The 15,675-nt window shown below is 51.6% G+C and overlaps 2 protein-coding genes across 3 annotated transcripts in view; one reads left to right on the top strand and one right to left on the bottom strand.

Moving 5' to 3' along the window:
• Positions 1-3,913: 3,913 nt before the first annotated feature.
• SHOX2 (short stature homeobox 2) lies at positions 3,914-8,345 on the bottom strand. Of its 2 annotated transcripts, none has more exons than XM_030494669.1 (5): positions 8,081-8,345; positions 6,762-6,970; positions 4,467-4,524; positions 4,293-4,381; positions 3,914-4,165 (listed from the first exon to the last, which is right to left on the bottom strand). In XM_030494669.1, exons 1-5 carry the CDS (start codon positions 8,343-8,345, stop codon positions 3,914-3,916), a joined length of 873 nt encoding a protein of 290 aa, XP_030350529.1. The 2 variants fall into 2 exon arrangements, with proteins under 2 accessions (XP_030350529.1, XP_030350528.1); XM_030494668.1 differs by having other exon boundaries at positions 3,914-4,199; positions 4,288-4,381.
• Positions 8,346-10,069: 1,724 nt separating this feature from the next.
• RSRC1 (arginine and serine rich coiled-coil 1) overlaps positions 10,070-15,675 on the top strand; it is a gene marked incomplete at its 5' end in the record, with an annotated part of 168,841 nt that continues 163,235 nt past the window's right edge. The window contains one exon of the mRNA XM_030496208.1: positions 10,070-10,134. Within this exon, the coding sequence (XP_030352068.1) occupies positions 10,070-10,134 (65 nt within the window). The remainder of the gene's footprint in view (positions 10,135-15,675) is intronic.

Consider the following 15,675-nt stretch of genomic DNA (forward strand, 5'->3'; position numbering starts at 1 on the left):
TGGGAACAGCCACAAAATTGGACAAGTATCAATATTTACTGGGCAGCAGTTAGCACAGTGTGTACTGTTACACAAAGCACATTATTTATTCCTTGAGTACTCTGCCGCAGTTCACTTGAAGGACCGCTGTACCCGTATGGGCAGACTGCTATTGCGCAGAACCATCGGCTGGATGCCAGAGGCTCAACCGCTCTTCGGATGCTGCTTTTCTGAAAGGAAAGTTCAAGTGTGCTGCTTAAAAGCTTGCCTGGAATAAAGCTGAGCTGCTAATGAGCAATATGAGACCTATCAATTTTAGACAAAGCATCTAGCACGTTTTCATGTGCTTTTATGCACTGGGCAAACCTGGCGTTTTCTTTCTTTCTCCTTTTAGGTGTTCTTATATAGAGAGCTGAAATCTATGGTAGGAGTTCATGCAGCAGTGTCTGGAGTGTTCTGTGAGACATCTGGCTGCCATTGCACTTTGCTGCTCACCTAACATCATGCTGCTGCAGAGAGTGAACAAAATGTGGAAACTGCTGCTTCACCAAGAAACAATCTGCGTAAGGTCCTGCCACGAACATGCGATCAGCTCTACGAGGATAGAAACAGGTGTTTACCCCTTCCTACATGATTTATTTGATCTCTTCTCCAAATCCCCCTCTCAGGCCAGTACATCTCCATGTAAACCCCATGCTAAAATTTTACCTACAGAAAGCATATATTGTATGTGCACCGGCTGGCTCATGAGACACCCACAATTAAATTTCATGAAACCTACGGGTTTTTACATAGGTTCAGACACTCTGAGAAGTAAAATAGAAACAGAAGAGTTCTGGCCAGCTTCTGTCGGCCTATAGACTTATTAGGTATTCCAGTCCAAGGAAACCAGGAATGTAAGGATTCCTGTCCAAAAATATCCCGTTAAGGCTATATTATTTTAATCACAGCTGCACTAAAAAATACACAGCTCTCTTACACCACCCAATCCTCTTTCTCTGTTATGATGAAAGCACATTTTTCACGTTTTTTATTGCAATCATCTTGAAGACAGGCATGCCAATATCTGAGCATATTGTAAAGATCGGAAATTCACATTGTATGTATCCATCACAGTTTACATTACATACATCAATAACCTGCACAAGGCTGTTAGGCAACTGTACTTAAACTAGTTGTATTTTAAACCGAGCAGGTAAGATGTGACAAGTTTATTTGGAGTGGTCTTGGGAACGTTCGAGGCTCTGCTTGGGAGGTGAACTGCAGGGCCGCAGTGACCACGCTGCAATATTAGCTGCTTGTGCACATATTAATTAACTTCTTTATTCGGGGATCAATCGACACCACTGTTAGTTTCATTGACTTTATAATTAGCAGTATCTTACTTTTGCTTAAATAAAGCTGGTTTACCTAACATAAAATCTATCATTTCCCACCCGTTATTAGCATATAAATGCCGGAGCTGATTTTGCTCCTTGCAGCCCTCCCCGGGAGGGTTCCTTCCTGCGGAGGGACAGTCCATGGCCCCGGCCCGGCCCGCTCGTTCCCGCTGGCCAGCAGCCTCCGCCACCCGCCCGCGGCCGCTCGGCCTGCCCGGGACCCCGCGGCGCCACCGGCTCCCCCCGCTGCGCGCAGCCTGGCGGCGGCCGGGCCCACGAGTGCCCTTCCCCACGGAGAGCGGTCACGGCTCGCCGGAGCCCGCCGCTTCCCCGGCGAGGAGCTCGGCGGGGGCTCGGCGAGTCCGGCGAGTCCCGCTCCGCTCCCCTGCGCAGCGCCTGGCTTCTTCCCCTCGCCGCGCCGAGGCGGGCCCCTACCCGCAGGAGCTGCCCGGCCTCCGGGGCTGGGCGCGGGGACTCCGGGGCGGGCGCCTTCCCGTCATAGAGACTGCCACGGCGGGCGCTTCCCCCAGCATCCCCGGGGCTGGCGCCCTCTTCTCACGGAGCTCTCCTCGGAAGGTGCCTCGGCGGCGTGGTCTCAGGCGCGGCGGGGAGGGACGGGGCCGGTGCGTCGAGGCGGGGAGCGGGGCGCTCATCGCCCCGCTCCCGCCCTGGGAAGACATGTTGAGCCACGACACTTTCCTCGATTTTATTACCTGAGGGAACTTGACAGAACTCGCAAAGACACAGTTACTATAGAGCTTCCACTGGTCTGTTTCTCTTCAAAAGAAAGCCAAACCAAAACGCCGCGTTAAGTTTTGTGAAGCCGAAACTGAGGAAAACTCTCAAAAAGCGGTAACGAAAGGAGCGCGGAGGCGAGCGGTGCTCCCCCGCCGTGCTGGGCGCTATCGCTATGTCGCGATATCAACGGAGCAGAAAGAAACGTGCGAGTTCTACAGAAGGTGTAAACATAGAAAAGAAAGAATATCACCGATGATTTAATATTAACAGTACCAGAAGTGGCGGGAAACCGTCCACTGAAACGTTACCCCTTTGTAGTCAATCTGTCGCAAAGTGTCTTAAATTCATTTACTTGGCACTTATCGAAATTCGTGACGTCGAAAACGGATTAAAAAAGGTGAAGCCAACCTGAGCGAAACAAAATATATTGTACTGACAACAGATGTAATGAAATAACAGCATCCTGTTTTCTCTTTTTTTTTTTTTTTCCTTTTTAAAATAACTTAAAATACACTAGAAAAAATATGGTCAATATAAATAATTTTGTTTTCATGGAGAACAAATAGATACAAAGCCCGTCCAGATCAAAGTTCGCGTAGAAGAGCTTTCCCTCTGCCTTGGCCATGAGGGTCCGATGGCAAACTGGGATGACCACCACAGACTGCAGGGTGCCCAGGTTAAATAGCGACACGTCTTCCAAATAATAACAACAATAATAATAATAATAATAAACAAAAATCACAAGGTTACGTGAATAGATACACCTTTATGAGATAAAATGTAAATGTCTGACAGTCAACTATCAATTCACAAGTTATAGCCAAAATAAACTTTGTTCGTGTGTATCAACATATTTTACACGTACCCAGTACCTCTTATTGGAATTTGCCGTGGTGTAAAGTGGTGGTTGGGAATTAAATACTCTTTACATTTTTTTTCTCTTTTTTTCATTTTTCTCTTTTTTTTTAATTTTTCTTTTTTCCTTCTTTTTCTCCCCCCCCCCCCCCCGTTTTTTTTTTCCCCTTTCCTTCCATTTTTTAAAATGTATTTTTTCTCTTTTTTCCCCTTTAGCTTTTGCCCCCAGGACAAGAGACCTGGTGAAAGGATCCACGCTCCACTTGCCCGGTGCTTCCCACTCCCTTTTATTTCAGAGGTGGGACAGCAAAGGACCAGCAAGGATTTAAGAGTGGAAAGGTAGTACTTGATCTCCCTCTCTCTCTGCTTCCCTACGAGATGAAAAGGGACAGAACCCAGCCACATCCGTTTGGTTTTTCTTTCCCTTTTTTTCTTTCCCCCTTTTTTTTTTTTTCTACTAAAGATGAGGGTGAAGTGCAAGTGAATCAAAGGACTCAATCAATGAAATACAAATACATGCAACCGGAATGCTGCTGCTGGAAGAAGTATCCCGGACAGTTTCCCATTAGAAATTCGCAGAGAAATCATTGTCCTTTTTAAATTATTTTTTTCCTTCTTAATTTTTTTTTTTTTCCCTTCTTCATCATCATCTTTCTCTCTTCTTCTTGCTGCTACTCCAGACGTGGTTGTTAGACTCAAGTGTCTGATGCACCATGAAGGGAGGCCCGCCTCTCTTATCAAATTTCTTGTATTAAAGTGAACTTCGCAGAAAAAGGTCAGTTTAAAACCTATGAACTCCCCGGCTGCGCGTCCAGCTCCTCGAATTCCTTAAATAAGTGTATATCCCCCATCCGTCTCTGCGCTCCCTCGCCTCTCCCGGTTTGGTGGGTCGGGTTTTGGGGTGCTTTTGGGAGGGTTTGGGGTTTTTTCTCCTTCCCCCCACCATTTATTTTGTGATGCTGTCACAGCCCCAGGGCGGCGGCGTGCTTCTTGGCCTTAAGACGGAGGTCGGCGATGCTGGAGTTCTTGCTGGTGGTCTTGGCGGCAGCGGCGGCAGCCACCACGGATGCGGCGGACGCGGACTCTGCTAGCGTGGCCAGCGGTAGCCCGAAGGGGGGCGCGGGGAACATCATGTAGGGTGCGTGGGCCAGGTGCGGGTGGAGGTGGTGGTGCGCGTGGGCCACGGCGCTGTCCAGCTGCAGCTGCGCCTGCACCTGCGGGGCGGAACACACAGACGGGCGGCACGTGGCGGCGGGGCCCGTGTGCGTCCCGCACCCACCCGCGACCGGCGGGACCCGCGTGTGCCCCGGCCCCTTCCCCTCCTTCCCCTCCGCCACTTGCCTGCTGGAAGGGCATCCGCAGCGCACCCACGTTCACGTAGGGAGCCACCCGGCAGGCTTCGAACTGCGTGGCGGCACCGATCAGCACCCCTGCGGGAGGCAGCGGGAAGCGGTCAGTGCGGAAGAGCCCCTCCACGCGTGTCAACACACCACATCCCCCCATCATTCCCAGTACCTTTATGCAGTTGGTTTTCTTGCTTTCGGCATTTGGCTCTTCGGTTCTGGAACCAGACCTGAGGGGACACGGCAGGGGGGACACACGGGGGTCATGACCAAGGGGAATAAAAATAAACCCGCGGATAATAACAATAACAACAAACCCGACAGACAAAGAAACCGGTTGCAGCACTGGCTGGGCTCCAGCCCCCCACCCCGCGCCCAGGGCAGCCCCTGGCACATGAGTCCCAAAAGGCAAAAGGTGAGGAAATAAAAAAAAAACATTACAACAACAACAAAAACAACAACAAAAAAAAAAGAAAGAAAAAAGAAAATAAAATTAAAATGTAATGGGCACCCGCGGAGCGCTCCCCCCACAGGAGTGAGGGGCTGAGCCGCGGGCTCCCCTGTCCGCAGTGGGAGCCTGGAAGACCTGAACACCCCCCCCGACATCGAATACTGATTGGTGACATGGGGTTTGGATGTTTGCACCATCATGCCTCGTACTCATTAATAAAGAAATTAATTAGCTTTATCTGCAAGAAAAAGTAAACATCAAGGAGTTTCATAACTCACTTTTTTAAATTATTATTTTGGGAGTTTTGGGGGGAGGGGGAGTAATACTGTCATCAAAGCTTCACTACAAAGAAGTTTAGGTTTTCTTTTTTCTCTTTTTTTATTCGTGTCCTCCCCCCCCTTTTTTTTTTTCTTTTCTTCCCCCCCCCCCCCCCCCGTTCCTCTGTGCAGTGGAGTGTAGCACAGAAGCAGAATAATTCTCTCATTATCATGATAATCTAATGTGCTTCCACAGAAAAAGCTGCACCTCAGACAGCGTACTTTTAATATTGGAAACGAAATCGTTGAAATAAATTCCTAGAACCAAGTTCTCTTGCTTAGGGAAGAGAGGGCAGGGAGAGAAGGCGGGAGAGCACGCCTGAAAACATTCCTACTTTAAGGAACCGCATTTCAGACGCCACCCCGACCAGGCAACCCTTCCCAGCGGCCAAAAAATAAAAATAAAATAGAACAAAATATCTCTTTTTGAGGCTTTACTAGAAGAGACGAATATAAACGTGATTTCCTCCGCCAGCAAACCTGCACGGCTGCTGCGCTCGCCCTCTCCCATTTCGTGATTTACAAATCATTGCGGAGGCGAAGGAAAAATATTATTGCCAAGCGTTTTCCGGAAGGATTTAAAGGGAGTGGAGTTAATCTATGTAAATCTCCAAAACTTATTCCGCACCCTGCGCGCTGGCAGCGCGGATTATGATCATCCTTCGCCGCCTTTGTGGAGCGCGGAGCCCGCGGAAGGCAGCGCCGCCCTCCACCGTTCCTCACGGCCAAGTTGAAGCCCAGCAACTTTGGGTTTGCTAAAACATTTCCTGGGCATAAACAGCCGGAGAAACGAGGGAGCGGGAAAATGAAAGCTTTAAGTATTCTATTTTTCTCCCTGGATCAGCCGGCGGTGCCCGAAGCTGCCGATTATTCCTTTTTCAGTTCAATGTGGCAGGTCCTGCCCCATTCCTACCCCATCGCGGGTGCACCGGAATGGGAGGGTGTGGGGCATGGTGGTGGTGATATCTCTTACAGCCAGATTTCCGAGCAGCTGCAGATGTTGGGGGCCTAAAGCTGCTCCATGTACTCAAACAACGACTGTCATTTTCCCCTTTTTTATTACTCCAACGGAAACGCACCGGAGCAGCTACATTTTTTCCCATTGAAAAGCCACCTTCCTCCCCAGCCGGGCAAAGCCCAGACTCTTCTTCACGCTCAATCTCATCCCGACCAAACCCGCAGAAACCAGCCCAGGAACCGATGTGGGAAAACTCTGGACGGGCAGCCCGAGGTTAAATTAGAGGAAGCTGCGGCTTCTCCGTGCGGGAGAGCGCTCAGAGCAGCCTGGGTTTGCCCCAAAGTGTTGTAGTTCCTAAATCCGAACAAAGCCGGTCTATGCCCTTCGCTCAGCGTTCGCGCCTCTTCCCCCGAGATTTAACAGCTAGGAAAAGAAACCGATTGTAAATTTCGGGGACGCTTAGCAGTTCCTAATTCAGTTTACGATCACTACACCTATAAAGTTAATTGATGCGACCGCAGGAGCCCACGCCGGGGCACAGCCACCGCAGCTGCCGGGGGTGAACGCGGGCGGGGAGCTGGCAGTGGACCGAGCCGCAAGACACCTCGGGAGGCAATTTTAGGGATTTGCTGGGTGCGGGGAGCTCCACACCGCCCTGACAGCCGTGTCGGGAGCGGCGGGGACAGGGCCCCGGCGGGTTGTACCAAGCACCGAGCGCACCCCCCACCCCGGCCCGGCTACCTGCACCCTGGCCTCGGAGAGCCCCAGCCTCTGGCTCAGCTCCTCCCGCATGAAGGCGTCCGGGTAGTGGGTCTCGTCGAAAAGCCTTTCCAGCTCGTTCAGCTGCTCCAGGGTGAAATTCGTTCGGCTCCTCCTCTGCTTGATTTTCGTCTGCCCTTCCTCGTCCATCGCTTTCGCATCCTCCTTGCGCTCCTTCAGCTCTGGGGAGACTGGGCATGACACAGGCGGTCAGACAGCCGGACCGGGCCGGGGGAGGGGGGGCGGTCCAGGCTGCCGGGGATCGATCACCGGCCCACCGCCCCCCTCCCGGCAGCCGGGGGAGGAGGAGAACCAGGCAGGAGCTCCCCGGGGCCGGCGCCGGCGGGGCCTGCGGGCCGCGCGAGGCCCGCCTCAGCCGCTGCCTTTCCGGGCCCCGCCACTCGGCTCCGGTAACGGCTGCGGCAGTGAAGGGCCTCGGAGGGCCGCCCCCCGCCCCGAGCCGGCCAGGAGGTCCACCCCGCTCGGAGGAAGCGCAGCAACAGGTCCCCGCCGCGCTCCGCGGACCAGAGCGGCCCTTCTGCACCCGCGGTTTCTGTTTTCGTTGTTTAATTTGCTGCCAGAGACGCGCCGCGGAGTCCCTGCGCGGAGCTCCGCGGGACCTGCGTGCCGGCCCGGCCCGGCTCCCCGCGCTCGTTCGCGCAAATCCGTTCATCGCCGCTTCCTAAGGATACCCTGCCGGGAACGCTCGTCCGAACAAAAGGGAGGCTGTGAACCGCGGGTCGCCCGCACAGCGACGGGCCTTGCCCCGCGGCCAGGCGCAGAACCCCCGCCGCTGCTCCGCCGGCGCGGCCCGGCTCCTGAGAGCGTCCCCAGTACGGGCATCGCGGACATTGCCCCAGCGCTAGAAACGCGCGGAACAAGCCGCGAGGCTTCTCCAAAGAAAAGGAGCTGGGGGTGCGGAACTCCACACCATGGAGACGGTGCATCGCGGTGCGGCCCCACGCGCGTCCGCGACCCGTGGGATAACGAATGGGCCGGCGAGCCCGGGCTTTCGTTGGCAGAGCGGCTTCCCGCGGGATGGTAACCAGGAACAGATCGCGTCGCGAGCAACTTAAACGCTTGTTTAAATATTTTTATATAAACTTCAGGGCTGGCTGCATATTTCCCGTAATTAGGAAAACATGGAAAGCCGCCCGCTAACGCCTGTCGCAGCATCCCCACGGGCGCTGCCGAGCCCCTTCCACCCGCGACCGCGTCTCGCCCAGTGCGCGGCCACCGCCCGCGTTCCGATCCCAGCCAGGATAGAAGGGAGGAAGGGGAGCCCCCGGTGCCGCCGTTACCGTCGCTGAGCTTAGGGGTGGCCGCCTCGGCAGCTCTCTCGGCGGCGGCGTCGTGCTCCCGTGGCGGGGACTGCCCGCCGCCCGCCCGCCCCGCGGGGCTGCCCGCTTCCTCACGGCCCGGCTCCGCCGCCGCTCCGCCGCTCTCCCGCGGTCCGCCGCCGCGCAAGGGCCCGCTCTCCAGCACCTCGCGGTAGGTGATGAGCTCCTTCTTCTCCTTCGCTTTGGGATCAAACGACTTGGAGACAAACGCCGTCAGCTCCTCCATGGCCGCGGCTCAGGGGCGCGCTGCCCCGACTCCCGGGGCGGGCATCCACGGGGCAGACTGCCGGCGGCGCCCCGAGCCGTGCTGAGCTGTGCCGCCCGACGTGCAGGGCTCTCGGGGTCTGATAGCGACGCCGCGATTGAAGTGGCACTATTTATACTTTGCAAAGCCTGCCCCTTGTTCCTGGCGAATTACCTCCCCTCGGAGCTCTGAATGGACCCCTTCTCCGCCGCCCGACCGCGCCGCCCGCCGCGGGGCACCGCGCCCGGGGCGCCGCCTGCCCGCCCGCCGCCCGCCGTGCCCTAATTAGTGTAATTAGGTGCGGGCCCGGGCGCGAGGTCCCGGGCTAGCGCGGCGCGGGAGCGGGGCCGGGGCTGCGGGGGAGTGGCCACAACGGGGGGCGGCCGGGGGGGGGGCGCGCAGGCTCCGCGCCCGCGCACCGCCCCGCGGGGCTCGGGGCGGCCCCGAACCCCCCGATCCCCCCCACCCTTCCCGCTGGGAGCCTGCCCGGTGCGCCGCGCAACCGCGGAACCGGCCCCGGGGGAACCAAGAAAGTTCCTCCTTGGGCGCCCAAATGCCCCCAATCAATGACCGGCTAATTGGCAGTGACAAATAAATACAGCCACATCGTTAGCATTTGCTCGTACGGCGAATTGAGGCATCAGATTAGAGCGAATTACGCTATTTATTGCTAATATTGTTTTCCCTTTGTTGTTTAAATCCCATTAGGAGAGCACTTTTGTTGACAGGGCTCCTCTCCTACCTTTGCTAGAATTCTAATAAATTATTCAAAATTGTTTAACTCCTGCCTACTCATTGATTTTTCATTTGACCCCTGCGAGGATGACTTTACATAAAGCAGCGTTTATTTACTGGGGCAGGTACGGCAGCGAAAATGGAATTAGCGGTTCTTCAGACCCAATTAAACTCGCCTCCGCCGCGATAGGCACCAGTTTGCTGTCTCCCCGCCGCAGGCAGCACAGCCGATCCCGCCGCTGGTGAACCGGTCCCGCCGGGCGCCGGGCGGACAGGACGGACAGGGGAGATGATCGCCCTTACGTTTCGTTTATCCACACGCAACATTTCGCTGTTCCCGTAGCGGGGGTCGCGGGCTCGGAAGCTCGCGTTAAACTAAGATAATTACGCAAAAAAACGGAATTAACCGTAGGTCTTAAACTGTTTCGTTGCGTTTCTCGGCGTCGCCCGGCGGAGGCTGAGCTCGGCCCGGGACGTGCCCGCCTCGCACGGGTGGTCTCTCCCTTGCCGAGCACAGCCCGGCCCCGGCGCGGAACCCACGCCGCAAGGGGAGCGCTGCCCCTTCGGCCACGGGGCTGGCTGCCAGTGCTGGGAAACACCGATCCTCGTTAATAGCTTCGAGTTGAAACGAGAAATCCCCCGCGCCACTGTCCCCGCGCCTCGCCCCGGCGCGGAGACCGTCACCCGTGGGGGAGGCGGCCCGCACCGTGCCGATGCAACATGCCGGTCAGCCGCTGCGGTTGCCACACGGCGCCCGGTGCGGGCAATGCGCCGTAGCAGCCCGTGGGCAACGGGGACCCCGGCACCGGCGCTCGGCCCGGCACGCGTGGTGCGTGGGGGGCTCGCCCCGCCGGGGCGGGGAGCTCGCCGCATCGATTCCTCGGCGCTCGGCGGCGCTGCCTGGCCGCCTGGATGAGCTCGGCGCTGGCTTGCTGCTGCCTGCCTGCCGCCCAGGAACGCGCTGAGCTCAAACCGGCAGCCGGGGCCCGGCAGTGCTGTTTCTCCCGCGGCCCGGCCTGGCTGCTCTGTCGCTCAGGTAACGCGTGGGGCCCGGCGGTGAGCCCACCCCTGTCGGGGGCGAGGCAGGGCGCCGTGGGGGCCAGGCGCGCACTGAGGCCTGCTGCTGCTGGTCGTCCTTAGGGCCGCGGCCACCCCTGGCTGCCGTGCGGGGCCGGCGGGGGTTGGTGGGGCGGGCCTGCCCGCTATTGCCATGACGGCGGCGGGGCCGCGCCGCCACGGCCTACCCTCCCTGGGCTGTGGCGGGGCCCCACGACTGGCTCCCGCCGTGTTGCGGGGCTCGGCCGCTGCGCTCTGCGGTGCGTGTTGTTTCCCCTCGCGGCCTGCCGCGCTGGCCGCGGGGTCTCCCGTGGTCAGAGGCTCGGCTTCTCGCGGTTTGGCGCTGCCGTGCCCTCGCGGGGCTGCGGGCAACGCCGGAACCGGCAGAGGCGATCGGCCCGGTCGTAAACGTGTCCGTGTCTTGCAGGAGCAGCCTCTTGCCGCGTGTGCGGGGTAGCGCAGGAGCAGCGCTAGAGAGGAGCGCTCCCACAGACCGGCAGAGCCCAGTCCTGGCGCGTTTGTTCTGATTCTGGTCCTGTTTCTGACAGGTGTGAAACTGACACAGTCTGTTTCCGTGGGAAACTGACATGGGGCACTAGTAACTGTTTCCTTCCTGGTCTTTTTCAAGTCCCTTTCCCCTTGTTGTATATTACCAGGGCTCAGAGAATGTGAGTGGGGAGCACGTACCTCCTGGGATGTGACAGTCCCTGGCACCTGCTCATCTGCCCTTGGAGCCTTTACTCTTTGATTTGTGAATGTGGGAATCATTCACGTCGAATCTTACTTTGTCAGCTTTTGTCTGTGAAAGCATAGGTAAAGAAGGTATGCAATTGTTTGTTGGGTTTTTTTTTTTCCTGTATGTGATGCGCTATTTCAAATAGCAGTGACTTTAGGTATTTCCATTTTATATTTCAGCTAAATACAATTTGGGTCCTTTTTTTTTTTTTTTTTTTCTTTTTTTCTCCTTCCCTCCCGATATGAATGAAGCTGGTTTTGAACAGTTTATCCATTCTAAAGTCCTGGGACAAATTTTAAACATGTTATTTTTAACGTTTTAACACAATCCTATACCCCATGATAGCACGATCCTATGTTCCACAAGTGAGAAAGGTATTTAGAACTCGATTTAAAAGAAATACTAAAAGCTGCATCATGAAGTTCATGTCAACTTAGCTGTTCTCGAAGCTTATTCTGAAAGTTGGTTATGTGGAAGAAATGCTGATTAATTAATGCCCTTAGTGATCTAAATTGGGAGTGTTTGTAGTTCTTACTGCCTCAAGTATGGAAAATGTAGTTATGTCATGGGAGGCCAGTTTCTAAAATTAAGAATTATTGAGCAAAAGGCGGCCTGTGGAGGTGATCTCCTAATAGATGAGCATCGTACTGGTGTTTGAGATTTTGGTTCAACTCCCTGCTTTGCTGGCGGTCTCATGGATGGCCATGGGCGTGTGGTGTCTCCTTCAGCCTATTTTTTGCCCCACTTTAAAATGTAAAGATTTTAAACTGAATTAGGCTGATTATAGATAAATTGTTCGCTCATGATTTTGAATTGAGGCAAACTTTCTTTAAGTTCAAAATAAACAATTTTGAAAAATACTGCTGATGTAACTGTCAAAGAGGACATCTTTTTTGTAACCAGAAGACAGTGTTCTGGTATGTGTGGTGTGTGTGGATTCTTGTTCCTATGGGAGAGGTCATAAGAAAGTAGCTGAATTCCTGTGTTTCTTTGGTCTCTAGACTTTCTTCTGGGGTAAGCAGGTAGCTCTCTTGGTAGGTTCGATTCAGGTACTCTTCCTCTAGAGATCTGGAAACTTGATGAGGGGAAGAGGTACTGCTGGCTAGGAATGTAAAATCAACAAGAGCAATTCAGGTTGCTGTCCTCTTGAGAACAGCCACATTATTGTCTTGTCTGATCAAATCTCTTCCTCTGAGAGCAATTTTTCTGAATTGTAGAGCAGGGACAGTTTCCATGTAACTCCAGGCTTGGCGGAGGTAGACACAAAGGCAGTCTTTCATCTGCATACATGCTATCTGAGAGAGACTTTTACTCTGCCTGCTTGTGGTTTCCCTATTTTGGGGAGCAGCGTTGCCATTAGTAACACTGTGAATCCCGCTTATTAGCTAGTAAGCATGTTTGTTTGAGACCTTAGAATAATTTTTACTCCAGTTAGCTTTGTTTCCTGGCTGAAGCTCATGTATCATCTCCTCCTGACTTGTTGGTTCTCTCCTATAAGTGGACTCGCACAGTTCAGCAGGAAAGAAGGGGGATATTGAGATGGCTGAAGTATATTTTCCATTAATGCCCTTCTAACTGGTTATATTTCTCAAAAGATCTTGTTTGTAGAGTTGCTGCATAAACTGGGAAGGTGGTTAGTGGTTATTGCGAGTCAGTTGTAATCAAAGTTTCTTGGTAACTGACAAATGTAAATTGTTTGGATTTGATGCTAAACAAATGTGGAGGTTATTTTGTCTTCATTGCTTCTGGCTGATTGTGGTAACTAAAGATTGTATTGTTTAATTAGATGCTGTGCTCAAGATGTAGTCTGCTGCAGTAATGTTTACTGGAGAACAGCCTCTGATTAAAACTAACCAAACAATATTATTTTCTTACAACCTGTAGTAAATACAGTAATAATTTGAAACTTATGTTTGAAAATGTGTTGTGCACTTGAAATAATTCCAACATCTTATGAATCAAGATTGAACAAGATCAGATCAATGAGCATATGCTTCAAGTGTACCTTGTTCTCTTTCAATAGATTTGTCTAAAGAAGTATGTTTCTTGTCATCTATGTTTTTCTTTACATTTTTAAATGCAGAGTGGAGGTTACTTACCTGTTTGAAGGTGAGCTTGGTAGCACTATTTATAACTTTGCCAAATGTAAGTAGTTGGTTTGAAATTTTTGAGGTTGGTGTTTCTTTTGACAAAGTGCATGTGTGAGAGTATGCACTTTGTTTTCATTTCAAATGTTGCAGCATCAGTTTTCAGAAACAAGACCTCAACAAAAACTACTAAGAAACCAAAGGCCTTGGAGGACCTGCCTTTTAGATACTCCAACAGGCCTGTGCTCCAGAACAGGGACTTAAATTTACCAGGTCCAGGTGCTAATCATCCCACTGAAGAGCTGTTCAATTTCAGACAAATTTCAAGCCTTCACAGTGTTGAAGTTCACATTCGCTAGAGCCTTCAAAAATACTTTAGTAGCTAATGAATTTGGTGATGTTATGTTCCAGTTCAGGCTTCAGCATGAGTTTCCCTGTAGCTATTTGGGGGTTCTCGTATCTTGAGACTGCATCTTCTGAACTCTCAGTGTTCCTTTGCTGTTTGACCAGAGTAGTTTGACCTAAATTCAGAAATGTGTGAGGGAATATGCTAAGAGTGAATGAGAACCACACAGAGGGAAGGTTGGGGCTGGGTAATGGGAAAGAATGAGCCTCACTGACGTGGCGGTCAGGAGACTGTCTCTCCATGGACGCCTGGGTTGTAAACCAGGTTTAGGTTCATTTGAAACCGTTCATTTGCTGGTGGTGCTTGTTAATATACCTTTTCTTCCTCCTCTTCTCCTCCTCATAGTGTTGTTCCCATAGTCAGGATAAAAGCCTCTTGCATCTTAGCAGGCATTGAGAGCTGTATCTTCCACAGCACCAACACATAAATTGGGATTTGCAGAAGCACATCTCCTGTTGCAAATACATATGGCTTAATGCTTCTGCCTGAAAAGTAGGGGTGAGGAGCCTTAAAAATGGGATTCCCAATAGCTGAAAGGGTGAACTCCGTTAACTCTATGGCACAAGTCTTTGTGGTGGATCTGCAGCCTTTGTATGGAAACACAGAAAGTTAGAAACAGGTTGTAAAACCCCCTGAGATTGAGTATATGATGCCATGTAATAAGCCTTATTTTTTTCTGCTTGCCTTTTCTTCACTTCCCTTGTTACTTTGTTAATTAAGGTTCCCTGAGTCATCTGAGTTCTCTGTGATCTGTGGGTGCTATTATACACTTCTGTTTGTGGAAGTGGTATATGAACCACTGCTGACCCACCAGAATGACTCTCCTGTCCATCAGGCTTCAGCTGGTGTGATCAATCAATGCCGGCAATCCATGTTCCCAGGTTAAGGAGTATGGAGGGACTAGGCAGTTGTCAGGGAGAATGCTAACCTTTTTCAAGTCTTGATAATTGACTGCGCTCAAATGCTTTGTTTGTAAGAAGTGTCTTTGCCAGAAAATGTCTAAAGACCCTGGTGAAAGATAGTGCCTGTCAGACAAAGTTGTCTGTCGCCTGTGTACTTCCAACATATCCCCATAGGAGACAGCTCTAGGTCTCAGCTGTGCATGTTGTTCCATGATCAACAGTCTGCTTCTGGCAACCTCTTTTACAGTGGAAACTCTGGAACATGCATGGTGTCAGTCATTTATGTGCCTTTGTCCTGTAGCTTATCCACAGTAAACCCAGTGCTTCTGGAGCTCCTGAGGCTCAAGTATGCTGTTGGACTTGTCCTGTTATAGAGAAGGGGCATGGCATATCGTTCTTTGGTCCTGAAGACACGAAGTGGAGATTTACATAGTATGTTTCACTAGTTTTGTGCACTGCTTAATCCAGTTAGAGGTCCAAATGGGGAAGAAAGCTGATGGGGGAAAAAAAAGGAAGTTAGACAGCAGAAGATACATACGTTGAAGTGTAATGTTCTGGCTCATAATGGTATTCTTATGAAGTGGCGAATATCTCGGCAGAAATGTTTTTTGTACTTTTTGTTTCTCTGGTCTATTTCATTAATCTTGCTGACATGAGCTGTGGTCTGTGAGCTTTTAACTTAGATTGTAGTTTCATCTTTTCCAGCAGTTCCGCTCACTTTAAGTTTGAGATTCAGATTCATGGTCATTTGAAGATTGTTCAATCAATATGTATTTGAAGAGCTTTGTTTTACTGTTGACTAACTTAGTAGCTTGGAGCTCTCTAAGTCTTTTACTGTGAGGGGAAAAGTATAAAATGACTGCCCAAGATGGTGTGTTGATATAAATTGGCATTTCTCTACAGAATTGTAAATTAAATTTATAGTTTGTTAAATGCGATAAAATAGTCTGTAAAGTACTGCCTCCGTCTTTTTCCAAATCTGTGCAGAATAACATTTGTAAGATGGTAGAAATAATTTAAAAAAGAAATTCTCTTGTGTGGCAGTTCCTCCTTCAAAAATTTGCTGGTTCAAGTTGAATATTTCAAAAATGGTTTGTTTAGATTGTTATTTGAAGGACCAGTTTTAAAGTGGTGAAAACAGAAACTATTGAGAATGAAGTAAATAATGGAGGGAATCACTGCAGCAAAGCTTAGTAATGCCAAATTTGTAGGCACTTTTGGCTGCAGGAGTGGAACTGATAGCTCTGAGTTGCATGTGGAAGAGCTGTCTGCAGTTCGCAGAGATTTGGCTACTTAGGAGTGAGTTTACGTAGCTACTGTTTTGATTGTGATGGTGAGTGAAGTCTAGTGAACATCAAAGAAAATTAAGAGATTGTCTTGTATGTTGCAT

This window comes from Strigops habroptila, chromosome 8, assembly GCF_004027225.2.
Source record: "Strigops habroptila isolate Jane chromosome 8, bStrHab1.2.pri, whole genome shotgun sequence".
In the NCBI taxonomy this organism is placed as follows: Eukaryota; Metazoa; Chordata; class Aves; order Psittaciformes; family Psittacidae; genus Strigops; species Strigops habroptila.

What these genes read in the sequence shown, in the direction of transcription:
- SHOX2 (XM_030494668.1), bottom strand. Translation starts at nt 8,345, where the DNA reads ATGGAGGAGCTGACGGCGTTTGTCTCCAAGTCGTTTGATCCCAAAGCG. An exon ending in AGAAAACCAACTGCATAAAG is followed by an intron (nt 4,382 to 4,466) that starts GTACTGGGAATG and finishes TGCCTCCCGCAG; the next exon opens with GGGTGCTGATCGGTGCCGCC. An exon ending in ATGCCCTTCCAGCAGGCAAG is followed by an intron (nt 4,200 to 4,287) that starts TGGCGGAGGGGA and finishes GGGCCCCGCCGC; the next exon opens with CACGTGCCGCCCGTCTGTGT.